This window comes from Bos taurus, chromosome 17, assembly GCF_002263795.3.
Source record: "Bos taurus isolate L1 Dominette 01449 registration number 42190680 breed Hereford chromosome 17, ARS-UCD2.0, whole genome shotgun sequence".
Lineage (NCBI taxonomy): Eukaryota > Metazoa > Chordata > Mammalia > Artiodactyla > Bovidae > Bos > Bos taurus.
The window spans coordinates 39,737,153-39,754,100 of record NC_037344.1 but is presented as its reverse complement, the minus strand read 5'-3'; the positions used below and the strand labels follow the sequence as shown (position 1 = coordinate 39,754,100).

General features: G+C 36.8%; 1 protein-coding gene across 22 annotated transcripts in view; it reads left to right on the top strand.

The window, feature by feature from the left end:
- The window catches only part of RAPGEF2 (Rap guanine nucleotide exchange factor 2), a 269,637-nt gene that overhangs the window by 148,789 nt on the left and 103,900 nt on the right, over positions 1-16,948 (top strand). For 20 of the 22 annotated variants that reach the window (XM_024976978.2, XM_024976988.2, XM_024976985.2 and 17 more), the window contains one exon: positions 265-282. The exons of the other annotated variants lie outside the window; for them this stretch is intronic. In XM_024976978.2, the coding sequence (XP_024832746.1) occupies positions 265-282 (18 nt within the window). The remainder of the gene's footprint in view (positions 1-264; positions 283-16,948) is intronic. 22 annotated transcript variants of the gene reach the window in all.

Here is a 16,948-nt window from a genome sequence, read left to right as displayed (position 1 = left end):
TTGAAAGAACTAGGGTAGGAACCAGGGTGAAAATTTTTTTGAAAAGGTGCATGGTCCTACATCACCGATGATCTCAGTGGTGGCAGGTGCATTTCAGGTGCATGGCTAAGGAACATAAGGACGTCGTACATGTAGTCAATGCTGTATGGTCATTCTTAACCTGATTTAACATGATCTTCATTTTGGCAGATGTACTGTAGCATGTCTGATAATGTCATCTTTTCCTTTCCTCCTCTATGGCACTCATTTCATTTTGGCTCAAAGGAATGCACTAAATCTCAGGTATTGTAATTTGTGTGGTCTCCTAATACTAACCTCAGTTCATTTGTGAGTTTGCATTGTAACTAACAAGTTTATAATATTGACGTGTTTTGCTTGGTCTTGTTCTTTTGTATTTTGCCCTGATTTAGTAAAATCTCTTACAACTTTGAAACTATCAGTGGTTTAAGTGATGTCACAGGCTGCTTTATTTGTGCAGACGTAGGGATAAATTGCCCACTTTGTTTGAAGAAAGAATAAAACTGCAGCCTACATAGTTTTAAGAATGAGTGGAGCATTATTCTTAACTAACCTGCTTTGTGCTTAAAAAAATGAAGAAAGACAGGCTGATAGACATCATGGATGTTTCATTGCTTTTTGTGTGAAAGTTCTATGGCAAATCCATTACACATTTACATGTTAAAGGCTATAGGTGAAAGCTTTAAATTTCAGGAATCCCAATGTAAGAGCATTTTGGGAGACCACTGGTAAAATTTTAGTCAGAATAAAGGCTTAGTCAAAAAGGAAATAAGAATTTAAAATCCGCTTGTATTTTCTTATTTGTGCTTGATTTTTAACCAGATTTCATGCTTTTATTTCATTCTCTGTTTTAATTGAGTCCTGTAGTAATTTGTTTGCTCATTTCTTTCATGCCAGTACATAACTAATGTATATTTTCAGTATTACTCATTTGAAATTTTCAGTCAAATTTGGGGTTATCAGGGAATTTGGAGTCAGGGAAGAAAAACTGATTTCTCTGTAAAAACTTTTTATGGTTGTGTTTTCTTATTGCCCAGGAAAAAGATCATGGATAATTTAATTCACATTAGAGGAGGGCTACTGTCAGTATAATGTCTTTGGCTACTATAGTAACGTCACCTAAAAGCATAAAATATTTGGATAACTTTTCAAATTAAAATGAGGCTGTTACTTTACATTCTGTGTAAGAAGATGCATATTAAAATGGCACAGGTGACATGATTGCTCTACTGTGTTTTAGAAGCACTGCTAATTTTTCAGTGATGTGGTAAATCTTAAAAAGTGATAGTTTTTAAATTTGATAAAATTTTGATAAAATTATATACTTTTTCATTGCGCCTGTGTTTTGAGCTTTTGTCTGGTATATATTTAAAAGTATGTAACTTTACTGTTTTAAAAGATACTATTTTAAAATGTAATTAATCCTCTTCTTTTTCATTGATAATATGAGAAATTACCAGTTAGTCTAATTCCCATTTAGAATTAGGAATTTAATTGAAAATGTGCACTAAATTACAATGTATACCTTATGTACACTTTTTAAACTTAGATGTGTCACAACAGTTTGGCAGATTATAATAATTTTCTTCAGTAACACGAATACTCATATAGTCCATGTAGAGTGTTTTCAGGTCACTTTTTCAAGGCAAGTGTACGAGGTTTGCAGAGAATAAGCATTTTAAAATGCAGTGAGAAGGCAAGATTGGAGATGGCTTTCATTAGCATTTTCTTACATTTTGATGAGTTGAATTGAAGCTGTATTTAAGAATGCCAGAAAATAGGATGTGACATGAATTTTCAGTCTTCTAGTGGGTAAAGGTGGTAGAGGGGCAGGTCATGGATAAAATTCTTGGCAGAGGCTGGAAAATTGAGGTCATTCCTAGACTGATTTGGAACTTTGGGCAAGTTTATCTTGTCAACAGGTTCAGAATAGGATGGGGAAACCTGTTTATTTTACCCCTAATTACGGACTCTTTCTGCAGTCATGGGTAATTTATTTTAGAAGTTGGATGGGTAAGAAAATCTGAGTTCCATAATAAAAATGGAGAGGAGAAGTGGAAAGAAGGACTTAAAAGGCAGATATGAGTGCGTGCTCAGCCATGTCCTACTCTTTGCGACCCTATGGACTGTAGCCCACCAGACTCCTCTGTCTGTGAAATTCTCTAGGCAAGAATACTGGAGTGGGTTGCCATTCCTGGGAAGCCCCTAAAAGGTGGAAGGACCCTCTTACTTTTACCTGACTGCAGGGATTGGGAAGCTGGCACATGCCTGTTTTGTCATCTTTTATTCCTCTTATTTTTTTAAAGCAGAAAAAAGGAAAAAGAACAGTTCTGTCCTCTTTCTAATTTGGAAAGAGCAGAACTTATATGGAGATAGTATACTGCTGATGGGGACTGTTGACCTGTCTGTTTGATCATGGCGTTCAGGGTTCTTCTCATGTGCGTGTTCTTACGCTTAGTAGAGGCTGTCTCTCTGAATGCAGCGTATATTTTTGACAGTGGATGCACCCACACCAACATCTCATTGTCACGCAAGTCCATAGTTTTTGTCATTGGTGTATGAAGATATTAAGGTAATGATCTTTGAATTAGATAGATGGATAGATAGATATTACAGATTCTTTTTATTTTTTAAGATTTATTTATTTATGGTTGCGCTAGGTCTTTGTTGCTGCATGGGCTTTCTCTAGTTGCAGGGAGCAGGGGCTACTCTTTGTCGTGGTGCTTGGACTCCAGGCCCCACAGGCTTCAGTAGTTGTGGCTCATGGGCTTAGTTGCCCCACGGCATGAAGGGTCTTTCTGGACCAGGGATTGAACGCATGTCCCCTACACTGGCAGGCAGATTCTTAACCACTGGACCACCAGGGAAGCCCACAGGTTCTTAAATGCATTCTTATGTTTTATTTTATTAAAACAAATACCTATTATACAGAGATTAGACTGAAGACTAAAGAAAGCTTGTCCTGTCTACAGTGTGGAGTTTATATGTACCAACTGATGGTTCCTACCTCTGCAGCCTTCCTGGGCTGGTTGCATAACTAGATGCCCTCCACACTTTGAGGTTCTTATTGACTTCCCACCCCTACTCCTACTTAACTCCCAACATGTGGCTTTACTTCATACTAATTTGAATTAGGATTCAAAAACAATATAACATCAAACTTACAAATTCTTGATCAATGGAAAATTTTTGAAATAACTAGAACCCATTGGTCATAGCTTTCAGGCTTCCCTGGTACCTCAGCTGGTAAGGAATCCTCCTGCAATGCAGGACACCCCAGTTCGATTCCTGGGTCAGGAAGATCTGCTGGAAAAGGGATAGGCAACACACTCCAGTATTCTTGGGCTTCCCCAATGGCTCAGCTGGTTAAAGAATCTGCCTGCAATGCAGGAGACCTGGGTTCTGTCCCTGGGTTGGGAAGAGTCTCTGGAGAAGGGAGTGGAATACCCACTCCAGTATTCTGACCTGGAGAGTTCCAGAGGCTATACAGAGTCTCCAAGAGTCGGACACGGCTGAGTGACTTGCACTCATCAGTTACAGAAAGAAGTATCTCCCACAAGTTCTGTTAGTAATCCTTTTCTACAGTGGGAATATATTCTTCAAGGCACTGTTTAATAATTATATATTGAATTTTTCAGTGGATTAGGCTTATTTTAAAGTTCTTAGTGCAAGTATACAAAAGTAATAACAATACTTCATAAAATTGATAAAATCTAAGTTGAATACAGTGTAATATTATAAAACATTATGGGATTAATTTTTTATTATAGTCAGTGATAAGACAGTATCTTTAACATGTAGCACCAATTGTAATAAGCCCTATAAAAATGAGTCATATTTTTAATAAGATTATTCTTCATAATAATATAAGACAAGTCCTATTTCTTCTAATAGTTATAGAATTATTCCTAGGTTATATTTATCTTATATATCTCTGAAGTATATTTTTTTTTAAGTGATAAGATTTAAGTTGGTTTCATCTTCAGTTAAGGACTTCTTGGTAACCGATTAATTATAAAAAAGTAGATATTGAAACATGAAAGAATTACAGTGTTTGTGTGATTGCACGTTTATTTGACTCTAGACTTTTTGACTGGAACTGTTGTTCTTGTGTTAGAAATAGACAATATTTTCCCTCATGTCATGGCTTTGCTTTGTCACTTATTCTTTAATTTCTTACTGAGGTCTTCCTACTTTAAGCCAATATATGCTACTTATCAGTAAGAACATGTGTTGTGTACCAGTGACTTGTGTATCTACTAAATTTCCTGGAATATCTAGGTCTTAGGATTTTAACTTCTAACAATCAGTTCATATCTCACTTGACAAATTTGTTCATATGATGATATACACCATTTGTTTATATCCATATAAGGAAATTATTCAAGTATAGGAAAACTTCTTAATTATTTGAGTAGTTTTATTCTGCATCTTTCATCAAGTGTGTGTTTGCTTAATTGAATCTAAAGACTTTGCTTTATTTAGTCATCAGTACCTCTCTGAATTACAGTAGGATGGAGTTTCAGAAAATTTGTGTGTTGTATTTCTTGTATCATACAGAGGAAAGCTCAGTCAGTATTTCCATTTATATATTTTTATTCATTTAATGAATATTTAATGACTGTTCACCTTACTTCAAGGTTGTGCCAGACTCCATGGCCATAAAGGTATACAGGACAGACAGAGTCTGCCCTCATTGACTTTACAGTCTCACACAGAATACAGATAAATCAGTGGGCAGCTGAAATTGAAGGGAATTCAGATACTGTGCAGGCTCAAAAACCAGGCTTCTTGAGGAATCAGGTATGGCTTCTTGAATGGCCTTAAGTAAATGTGAAAACAGAATTGGGGAGTGAAGAGTGAAAAGAGGGGATGTGCATTGACTGTTAGAGAGGAGTGATAGATACACTCCCACACACACACAAAAAAAAACCCATACATTCTGGTAGATACTATTTGCTGTGTGCATGCCTTATATTTTACATTAACTTCAAAGACTTTTTTAAAGGGAAGTGTCCAGAGTACCCTTTGTTTTTCATGCTTATTTTCAGCCGGTTTACTCACCCCTCCTCACCTGGATCATGTTGCATTTTAAAACCCTGCAGAAAGCTCCCTGTGGAAAGGTCTCTGAACAATAGTGGACATAACAGCACTGTGCCGTATGCACTGCATTCCTGGCAAAATGCAGCCTCTGAAAGCTGCTGCGGTGGTCTCAGTCTCCTTGCTTTGGGGGGAGCATTTCTCTTTCTTGCAGTTATAATCAGGTATTTATGTTGATTTAATTTATACAGATTGAGAAATTACCCTATCAAGTCTGTTTAGAAGTCGAAATGTAAATCAGGAGATGGTGTACAACATGAAATGATTTATCTCGCGCTATTAACAGCAGGCATTGCAGATTCATGCAAGGTGGTTGAGAATAGTGTGGAGTGTGCTGTTTACACAAGTTTCAGCTTCTGTTAGAGGATGTCTATTTTTATATATGACATCATCGCTGCTGCAGAACTCCCGTGGCCACTGGGATTTACTGTTCTTTCATTCCATTCTGAAAGAAAGCTTGTATTGATGTCATAATTGGATCCATCTTTTGGTTGCACTTGGAAATTGAAAGTAATAAGGGTGTTGTGTAGCAAGTCATGCAATATTTCAAGCAATTTATTTGTCAGAAAGATCACTGCCACTTTGTCCTGCCTCACATTGTGAACACTGGTGGCTCTCTGTGCTTGTTCATGTTGTAAATATACTTGGCTAAAATTTAACTTTGAGTTTCAACAGCAAAGGTCCTTTCGTCTTCAGCCATTTCATCTCTTATGTGATATTTTCTTTTCCTTCCTTTTTTTAATTTATTTTTTTGTCATGAGATTTTGCAGTGTTACATGCTGATTTGAAAAATGTCTTTTTTCTTTGGAAAAATGTACTGTGATATTCAGACCTATTTCCTACCAGTGCTGAATGAACCCTTCCTACCAGTACTGAATGGATTAAGTTATCCATTCTAAGTTGTCTGTTTTCACTATTTGCAATATCGGGGTACTAGAAATGTTCTCTTTTGGTTTGAATCCTGTGTTAAAACATCATTGACTTGAAATACCTTTGTGTTAGTTAGAAGGTATTGTTGACTGACCTCTGGGAGAAACTCTAGCATGTGATTCAATGTATGGGTGTTAGATTGACATTACTTGTGAAATGAAAATATTAATGATTCATATTAAAACAGTTTTTAAACACCTACTAGATTTTGTACATTTTTATGTATATAAATTTTCCTCCTTATCCTCTCAAAAAATTTGTCATTATTTATATCTCAGTAGGAAACTTTTTTCCCTTTCTTTTACAAAAACTAGGAACAAACTTACTGATTAAAAAAAAAATTACAGCTTTATTGAGTTAGAATTCATATGCCACACAGTGCACCTATTTAGCTTTTTTTTTCTTGTTTTATAAAAAATATGTAACACTAAATGTACCATCTTAACCATTTTTAAGTGTACAATTCAGTGGTGTTAAGAGTATCAGTAGTAACGACTGACTTGAGCATACCCAGTTAACAGATGTACCTTTCAGCCTTGGTGATTGTTTACATGTAGGCTGAAAAACAACTTTAAGATATTTTAGAAAAAAATTATTATAGAATCTATTGGGGAAGAAAGCCATACTGAACAATTGTTTGTATTAGAACAGTTTCTTATGGACTTAGTATGCAGTCAGTAGCCTTTATTTTTCCTATGTTTTCCTCTCTCTCTCTCAGGTGTAATATTGGTTGTGATTGGATGTGAGATGGGGTTTAGAACTGCTAGCCTAGAGGAGAAATGACATGACCTCAGAGTGGGCTGGATCTGAAAAATGAATGCTAATTGCAGTAAACGGTGGGGTAATTCCGAAGGGAAAAATTTGAAGATGAGAAAGAAAGTATTTGGGCTGTCTTCACTCTTACTCAGATATCTGTGAAGATAGTGTTAATTGGTCACCTGTAGTTTTGGTACAGTCCAGAAGGCATTTAGGAGTGTCAGAAGATAAGTTTAAATCTTAAAATAAGTTGATTTGTGTACTTCTACTTTTTATCCATTTCTTTATACAGAATTTTAAACTGAATCTTCAAAAACCTGTTTGAATTATCAGGAATTTCAGAATACTCAGAAATGTTATTAGGAAAAAGACCATGTTGCCATTTGTTAATTCTGAAATAAGCACATCCCAATTCTCTAATGCAGAGAATGCTTGGGCCTCAGTGATATTCTTGGTGATATTGATGCCCTTGACAATAATGGGCATTCTTTTTTTTTTTTTCCCAAGGATGAATTTTTACTTTATTGATGTATAGTTCATGTACAATATTACATATTACAAGTATACAGTGTAGTGATTCATAGGTTTTAAAGGTTATACTCCATTTATACTTACTACAAAATATTGTTTTTCAAATGTTAACCCATCCCTGAGTTCCTAGCGTAAAAACCATTTGATTATTGACACATTATCCTTTCAGCATGAGTTTAACTTTCTCAAATTTTGTTTAAATTTTTTGCATCTACATTCACAGTTGTTTTTTTTAATTAAACATTTTGTGTTGGAGTATAGCTAATTAGCATTGTTGTGATAGATTCAGGTGAACAACTCAGCCAAAAATATACGTGTCTCTATTCTTCCCCAATCTCCCCTCCTATCCAGGCTGAATAATGGACATTCTTAACAAGTACTTCAGTCTTTATATTGCTCCTTGGTGCAAAGTTTGCCTAACTTTTGGGACTAACTTCAGTTCCATGGGGAGAGTATGGGCAGCGAGTGTTCTGCAAGTGGGTTAAGTGTTTAAAAGTTCAGCTGAGGTAGAATCTTACTGGGTTTTGTCTTCAAGGAATGTAAGGACAGCTGACAACTGGATTAAAAAAAAAAGAACTAAGAGGCTGATTATTTTCTGGTTCATGTCTCAGAGCAGCAGTTGTCAAACTTCTCCATCTGAGGACTCTTTTCTTTACACTCTTAAAACTTTCTGAGGGCTCCATCAGCTTTTGTTTATATGAATTATCTATATCATTTCTTGGCATGTTAGAAATTGAAACTGAAAAACTTAAAAATATGTATTTGTTGGCTAATGAAACATAATAAACCCATTTTAAGGTTTTTTTTTTTTTTTTTTTTTTAAGTGAAAGATGACTGTATTTTACAAAACAGAAAAAAACATAAGAAGAGTGGTGGTGTTTTATAGTTTTATGAATCTGTTTAATATCTGGCCTAATGGAACACATCTGGATTCTCATATCTGCTTCTGTTTTCAGTCTGTTGTGATGTTGTTCTTTGGGTTAAAGTGTATAAAGGATGGAAAGGGAGGAACGTTTTAACAGCTTCTTCAAATAATTTTACTGTTACACTCCATCAAAATTTGACAAGTGGTAGTTCCTCAAAGGTTCCATTGCCATGAGGAATATAACACCCTGTCAATAAACTTTTAAAACTTGTTGTCCTTACTGACACATGGAATAGGCCTTTCCACTTATGTGTGATTTTATAATATCATGCATTGGTCGTTAAATTTAGGTCTTCTGAATTTTGGCATGTTATACAATATTTTAAAAAATACCATGTTTATTAATAACACTACCAGTCTCATTTTAAAAGGCCTTAATTATTGGGAAACTGTAAAGCTTATGGTATTGGATATGTTTTCCCAACATCTAATTTTTACTTGAAAGCTAAAATTTTATCCTTGGCAAAGTTCTATAAGCCATTTTCCTCAAGGTGACAAGCTCAGTTTGTTCACTTAGAAGAAAATATGGGCCACGTACCCAGTTTTGAGTAACCCCAGCTTGTCCATTTTGTCTTCTTTCACATAAAATTAGTTTTCATGGAAAACCAAGTGCAGGGCCCTTCTGAGAGCAGTGCCCTTAGACTGTACACCTGCGAGGCTGCCTGTCCTCGTCTCCTGTGAAATTCTTCCCCTTACCTCTTTTTCCTTCTTCCTTAATCCCCATATAGATTCTAGGAGAAAATGGAAAGGTCCCAATCTAACTTGGGGTGGAATCAGAAGAATTTAAAAATGTTTCACATTAAATAATTGTTTTAAATATACTAATTGTAGTGGATGGTTGCCAACAGTTCATTTTGCAGTTACTGTTTGAAAGTGAAAGTGTTAATCACTCAATTGCGTCCGACTCTTGTGATCCTATGGACTGTAGCCCGCCAGGCTCCTCGGTCTTGCCTGGATTTTCCAGGCAAGAATATTGGAGTGGGTTGCCATGCCCTCCTCCAGGGGATGTTCCCGGCCCAGTGATTGAACCTGGGTCTCCTGCATTGCAGGCAGATCCTTTACCAACTGAGCCACCAGGGAAACCCAAAACATAAAAGGTAGATGTTTTTTACTTTATTTGTTTAGCATTTCTCATTTAGAGCATTTTTCTCCTTAGGAATTTTATTTTGGGGTCTCCCCAGAAAGTTCTGTGACTCCTCTTCCCTATTAAGATAATTATGAGCCATTATGTGAAATTACAACATATTTAAAATTTTAATGCAAACATTTGTGTGGTATGAAAGTATGATATTGTAACGGTAATGTCACTAGATCACCTTTACAACTTGAATTTTTGGTCTTATGATAATGTTAATAAAACTAGTGTTTGGTGTCCCTAACCACCCCCATACCCTCAGAAAAAGATCATCACCAGGATCTTTTTCTGAAACTATTTCAACACCCTCCTTTGGATGATTAATACTTAATGTTCAGGATAATCTATTACAAATTGTTTCAGTTTGATAGTGCAAAATAAATAAACAGTACCTAGCAGTGTATTTAAAACTTCTCAAAATTTCTTACTAGTTTTCTAGAATTCTGTGTTTATCCTCTAGTTTTTCTTCTTTTTTTTCTTACTGGCTTCCTTTTTCTTTTTTGGTCTAAATCAGTATGCCATCTTCACTCTTTTCTACTTGTCCTGCTTATGTTAAGACACCTGCGGCTAGTTTCTTTTGTCTTCACAAGATTTTCTTCTCATGGTTGTGCTATAATTCAATGCAACTCAGTAATCATCTGCTCCGGCAAGATGTCTGAAAGGGTAGCACTGTCTTTGGGAAGGGGCTGGAAGTTTTCCCTGCTCCTGACTTTGAGATGGTGGATTTGCCCTGGTAAGAGCTGGAGTGTCTGTCTACATGTGCCTTCCCTATAGGGTCATTGGTCACTGCATCGCTTCTTGCTTAGAGAAATTTCCCCTTTAGCTGACTGTCCCACTTTCTTCCTTATTGCATTTTTTCCTTTATTGTAAATAACATGCTTTCTAGTAGTTTGTATAATAATTTTTAAGTTTATTTTTTATTTAAGTATAGTTGAATTTACAATGTTGTGTTAATTTCTGTTATATAGCAAAGTGACTCAGATATATATATATATATACATACACATATACACATACACACACACACACACACATTCTTTTTCATATTCTTTTCCATTATGGTTTATCACAGGATATGGAATATTGTTCCCTGTGTTATACAGTAAGACCTTTTTGTTTATCCATCCTGTGTATCAGGGGTCCTCAACCCCCCAGGCCATAGATCACTACCGGTGGCCTGTTAGGAACCCAGCTGCACAGCAGGAGGTGAGCAGCAGTTGAGCCAGTGCCACTTGACCTGTGTTTACAGCTGCTCCCCGTTGCTCACGTTACCATCTGAGCTCCGCCTTCTGTCAGATCAGCAGCAGCATTAGATTCTCATAGGATTATGAACCCTAACGTGAACTGCGCATGTGAAGGATCTAGGTTGTGTGCTCCTTATGAAAATCTAATGTCTGAGGACCTGAGGTGGAGCTGAGGTGGTGATGCTAGCGCTGGGGAGTGGCTGCAAATACAGATGATCATTAGCAGAGAGATTTGACCTCACAGAGACAGTTATAAATCAGTTGCTTGCAGACTCACATCAAAACCCTATCAGTGAGTGGCAAGTGACAACTGTATAATTATTTCATTATATATTACAGTCTAATAATAGTAGAAATAAAGTGCATAAGAAATGTAGTGCGCTTGAATCATTCTAAAACTGCCCTACTCACCACCCCCTGAAACTATCACCCCCCCGACCCCGCCCCATCTCCGTCAGTCCATGGAAAAATTGTCTTCCATAAAAACACTCTCTGGTGCCAAGAAGATTGAGGACTGCCACTGTATATACTAGTTTGCAGCTGGTAGTCTCAAACTCCCAGTCCTTGCCTCCTCCCCCTTGGCAACCGCAAGTCTGTTCTCTATGTTTTGATTCTGTTTCTGTTTCATAGATAGATTCGTTGTGTCATATTTTAGACTCCACATAAAAGTGATACCATATGGTAATTGTCTTTCTCTGTCTGACTCACTTCACTTAGTATGATAATCTCTAGTTGCATCCATGCTGCTGCAAACGGTATTATTTCATTCTTTTTTTTTTAGCTGCATGTATAAATATTTTATTAGTTCTGGGTTTTATCTTTAAAAAGTCCACTGGATTGAATCGTGTGTTTTAAAACTTTGGCCCAGCAGGTTTTTTTGTTTGTTTTTTGCTTTACCTCCTTGAAAAAACATTACCTGTAAAATAACATGCCATCAAGAAAAATAGGTTTTCTTATACATTTGCTCCAGGGCAGTCTTTTAGTAAGCATTTCATGTGACACACTGTACATTTTGCTTATGTCCACCACACTGTTGACTAATCAGGATGATTTCTGAGGGTCATTTCTTCTTTCTGATTTCTTTTTTCTTCTTCTATCCCAGTTTGTCTTGGAGGTCAAGTGTAGAATGAATGAGTGAATTCTACTTACTCTGTTTAGTGTTTCATGATAAGATTTATGTTTATGTGTTAATACCATGAACTGCTACTGTGTAGTATGATCAAGAGATATAATTGTCCATAAATGTGATTCATCTGGCCAGTTGTGAGTAGTTTTAACAATTGTAGTTACCTGGTATTGATATGTACAAATAAATATTATAATTATAATATTTTTCTTTAAAAATATCTGCATGGTAGTAATTGAAAATTTCAAAGCACAACTAAAATATGAATAGGTAAAGTACTCTGTGTTTTTAGTTTTTAAGGAGAGGAAGAAAGTAGATGTGTGGTTTGGGCTTTGTTTGTTTATTCATTTAGTTATGGAAAGAAAAATTGAATATTGTTATCTTAAGCTCCCCTGGTCATATTGGGAGGCTGGCTTCTTTTTCAAGGGGACATTTAAAGAATTTCTATGGCACCTAAAATATCTTCTATATTGAGACCATCTCTTCTATATTTAATTATTTTCCAGGCAAATTAACTTGGAAGCATTTCCTGTCTGGAATATATTTAATTACATCAGACAGGCAGTCACAGTTCTATTCCTGGTCATGAAGTCCATTGATGAATTCTGCCTTCTAGAAATACTGTTATTTTCTTGTAGAGTGAAGATTATTGAACCATTATGAAAACTCATACATATTGATATTTATTTGAAAACAGATTAAAAAAATGAAAATATGTTTGTTAAAAATTAAATTTCCTGAAGAGTCAGCAGAGGCTTCAGAAGCAGATAGTATCTCGTATGCTAGTGCATACCTTTTGCACCACATATATGCTGTTTAGTAGGTCCTCAGCAGTCTTGTGGTTCTGTACTGAGGTCTTTGGGTCAAATTCCCAGAATTAGCATGAGTTAACATCACTAGGAGAGACATCACAGGTCCACCTGCATTGACAGTTCTACATAAGCATATATGCCATCTGTATAACATTAATTAATGGGTTGCCCAAACCTTGAGTGCCAATGAATTTTTCGATTTTCTTGGAAGGAATAAAGTTGACCCTTATTGAATACTTATGACATACACCAGTCAGCTGGGTGTTTTTCTCCTGATTACTTACTAAGTTTTGCTTGCACTGGGTCTTCGTTGCCGTGTGCAGGCTTGCTATAGTTTGTAGAGTGGAGCTGCTTTCTAGTTGCAGTGAGCGAGCTTCTCTCTGTAGCGGCTTCTCCTGTTGTGCAGCACAGGCTCCAGGTACACGGGCTTGCTTAGTTGCAGCACGAAAGCTCAGTTGTTGTGGTGTGCAGCTCTGGGGCATGAGGGCTTCAGTAGCTGTGACTTGAATGCTCAACACAGGCTCAGTAGTCATGGTGCACAGGCTTAGTTGCTCCAAGGCATGTGGGATCTTCCCGGACCAGGAATTGAACCCATGCCCCCTTCACTGCCCACCAGTGATAGGAGTCTATCATCTCTACCACTAGGACCGTCCATCGACTGGGTGTTTTTTCACATATTTTCTCAATCTTTCTGCAGTTTTGAACGCTTGGTGATGGTGTCTCCACTGTTAGGAGATAAGCATCCTAAGGTCAGAGGTATCGGGTAATGTGTTCAGTGTTCATGGTCACACAGATAGAGTTGAACAAAGACATAGGTCTTTTGTGTCCCTGGTACATGAAATTCCTTATTTTTTAAAATGAATTTAACATATATTGCTTTTATGTAACTTAAATTTTAAATTTGATCCAAAAGATATATCTCAAATACTTCAACCACCTTAGATGCCTACAGTTTAAGTACCTTTAAAAGAAATAGACTGGAGCATAGAACGTCCACTGTAGCTGAGGCTGAAGCTCCAATACTTTGGCCACCTGATGCGAAGAGCCAACTCATTGGAAAAGACCTTGATGCTGGGAAAGATGGAAGGCAAAAGGAGAAGGGGGCGGCAGAGGATGAGATGGTTACATAGTGTCAGCGACTCAATGGTCATGACTTTGAGCAAACTCAGGGAGATAGTGAAGGACAGAGGACCTTGGCATGCTACAGTCCATGAGGTCACAAAGAGTCAGACATGATTGAACAGCAGCAACAAGAATATCCACTGCTATAGGTGCTGGCTGATTGATCAGTTTTTTGTTGCTGTTGTTGCAATTAGATGTTTTCCCTCTTTGAACCATGCATCTCTCATTAGGAAAGCAAACCATTCCTGGCCTGCCCCCACCCCCCAACCCCGACCCCTGCTATTTAGCTGGAGAAGGCAGTGGCACCCCACTGCAGTACTCTTGCCTGGAAAATCCCTTGGACGGAGGAGCCTGGTGCGCTGCAGTCCATGGGGTCCCTAAGAGTCGGACACGACTGAGCGACTTTACTTTCACTTTTCACTGTCATGCATTGGAGAAGGAAATGGCAACCCACTCCAGTGTTCTTGCCTGGAGAATCCCAGGGACGGTGGAGCCTGGTGGGCTGCCGTCTATGGGGTCGCACAGAGTTGGGCACAACTGAAGCAACTTAGCAGCAGCAGTAGCAGCTTCATTCTAATACAGAAATGGGTTTTCACTGGCAACTAGTACCATTTCATAACAAAGGATGACTGTGTGATTAATTAGTGTATTTTAAAAGTTAGATCCACTTAAGCCAAATCTTTCTTAAAGATCTTTTGTAAAAAGTATGACTTTCTAATGAACCAAAACAGTTCTTAAACTGTCTAAAAATAATGATTCTTTTAGAGATAAAAACACTGCCACAAAATTGTGTATGAGAAAATATTGGTAGTGTTTTGGTAGTAGTTAAGACTATTGTGCCTTCTATAAAACTGATCGTCTAGTTATATACAGCTTTTAATAATTCAAATTATTGCTACCATTAAGAGAAACACCTTTTACTTACATTTTTCTAGGTTTGACAGCATTTAATTTGCAAATGAAGGGATGTTAACAAGAAAACCTTTAAACTATCGTCCAATTATCACTATAATTTTTTTTTTAAAGTAAGGACATTTTAATATTTCTTTAACAGCTGCCAAAGTAGGAGGACAAAGATCTCAGAATAAAGGAAAGTTGCCACCAGGAAATCTTATCCCATGATAGATTCATTTTCATTCAGATGGTCTTCTCTATCTTATTACCTGTCTCTTCTTATCACCCCCATCTTGCTACCAGCTAATGTTTGGAAACTGCCATGTTAGGTAAGATAACTTTAAGAACCTAAAAGGATTTTAGGAATCTGCCAGCAAACCACTTAATACAATTTATTTTTTTTCCTATGTAATCGCTGACATTCATCCTTTGCTTTTATTATATTTTTATTAATAATTACACTTAGCACTGATATTTGTGAGATTCCATACGTAACAATGTGTCAAAATTGCACACTACTGCTTGGTACAAAGAAAGTTTTGTAAATCATACCAGTTATAGTTTATTGTAGGAAAAGCCTTATTATTCAGAAATTTTCCTCACGCTTAGCTGAAATCTGCCTCTCTATAATCTTAGTTTAGGCTTCTTGAAGGTTCTAGATATCTCTTAAAGCAGCACAAATAAATATTCATATTCCATTTTCCTGTAACTGTGCTTCAGGACACCCTGCTTTGTTCAGCCTGTCATCTAGGTTAAACATTCCTAACTTCTTGTAACTTCTCCGACACCTTAGCATCTGGATTTTCTGCTGTTCGAATGTGATAACAAGTTACTCATTATCTCTCCTGATGTCTATATGGGTTGCTGTCAGTTACATGAAGTTGTGCAACTTCATCTTCTCCTATCCTAGCTACAGCAGACCTTACTGTGTCCCCACTGTGCGCCTTATATGTCTGATAATGTAACTTGAGATTATATTACGGTTTCCAGACATTGTGGAGCTCACTTTTGCAGATAACCTTTGCCACCTCCTACCCCGCCATGAATTTTTCCTCTAGCCTGATCTTCCCTATTTTATGTTAATACTTGTATGAATGACATTTGGATGGTGTACATTTTAAGCTGTTGAATTTATTTATTTATTATTTTTTTTAATTAAATTAAATTTTTTTTTTAAATTTTATTTTTAAACTTTACATAATTGTATTAGTTTTGCCAAATATCAAAATGAATCTGCCACAGGTATACATGTGTTCCCCATCCTGAACCCTCTTCCCTCCTCCCTCCCCATACCATCCCTCTGGGTCGTCCCAGTGCACTAGCCCCAAGCATCCAGTATCGTGCATCGAACCTGGACTGGCATCTCGTTTCATACATGATATTTTACATGTTTCAATGCCATTCTCCCAAATCTTCCCACCCTCTCCCTCTCCCATAGAGTCCATAAGACTGTTCTATACATCAGTGTCTCTTTTGCTGTCTTGTACACAGGGTTATTGTTACCATCTTTCTAAATTCTATATATATGCATTAGTATACTGTATTGGTGTTTTTCTTTCTGGCTTACTTCACTCTGTATAATAGGCTCCAGTTTCATCCACCTCATTAGAACTGATTCAAATGTATTCTTTTTAATGGCTGAGTAATACTCCATTGTGTATATGTACCACAGCTTTCTTATCCATTCATCTGCTGATGGACATCTAGGTTGCTTCCATGTCCTGGCTATTATAAACAGTGCTGCAGTGAACATTGGGGTACACGTGTCTCTTTCCCTTCTGGTTTCCTCAGTGTGTATGCCCAGCAGTGGGATTGCTGGATCATAAGGCAGTTCTATTTCCAGTTTTTTAAGGAATCTCTACACTTAGACTTGCTGGTTTTCATCTACTCTTTTCACCTGTCAAGTTAATTAAAACACGTAATTTTGTCATTTAGCAAGTTGGACATATTTTTTGGTTGCACAACTATCCTGTGTCTATTTCCTCATTATACAGCTGGTGTAATAGTGGGTTGCCCCTAAAGTTCATTCGTTCGAGGAATACATTGTTCAATACAGTTCTTAGTGAAAATGGAAAATGTGTCTTTTATTTTTTACTTAAAACTGAACACACTTTTTGTTGTTTTCAGTCACTAAGTTGTGTCCAACTCTTTGCGACCCCATGAACAGCATGAATGAACTTCTCGGTGAATCCAATAACATTTCACAGGTTACTTTTGAAAAAGTTTAAGTGGAATCATGCATTCATTCTTCACTTAAACAATTACTATGTGTTAAGTAGTAGAGATAAAACATAATTTATCATTAACATATCAGACAAATAAAATGTGTATGGTCCCTGGCTTCAACTAATTTAC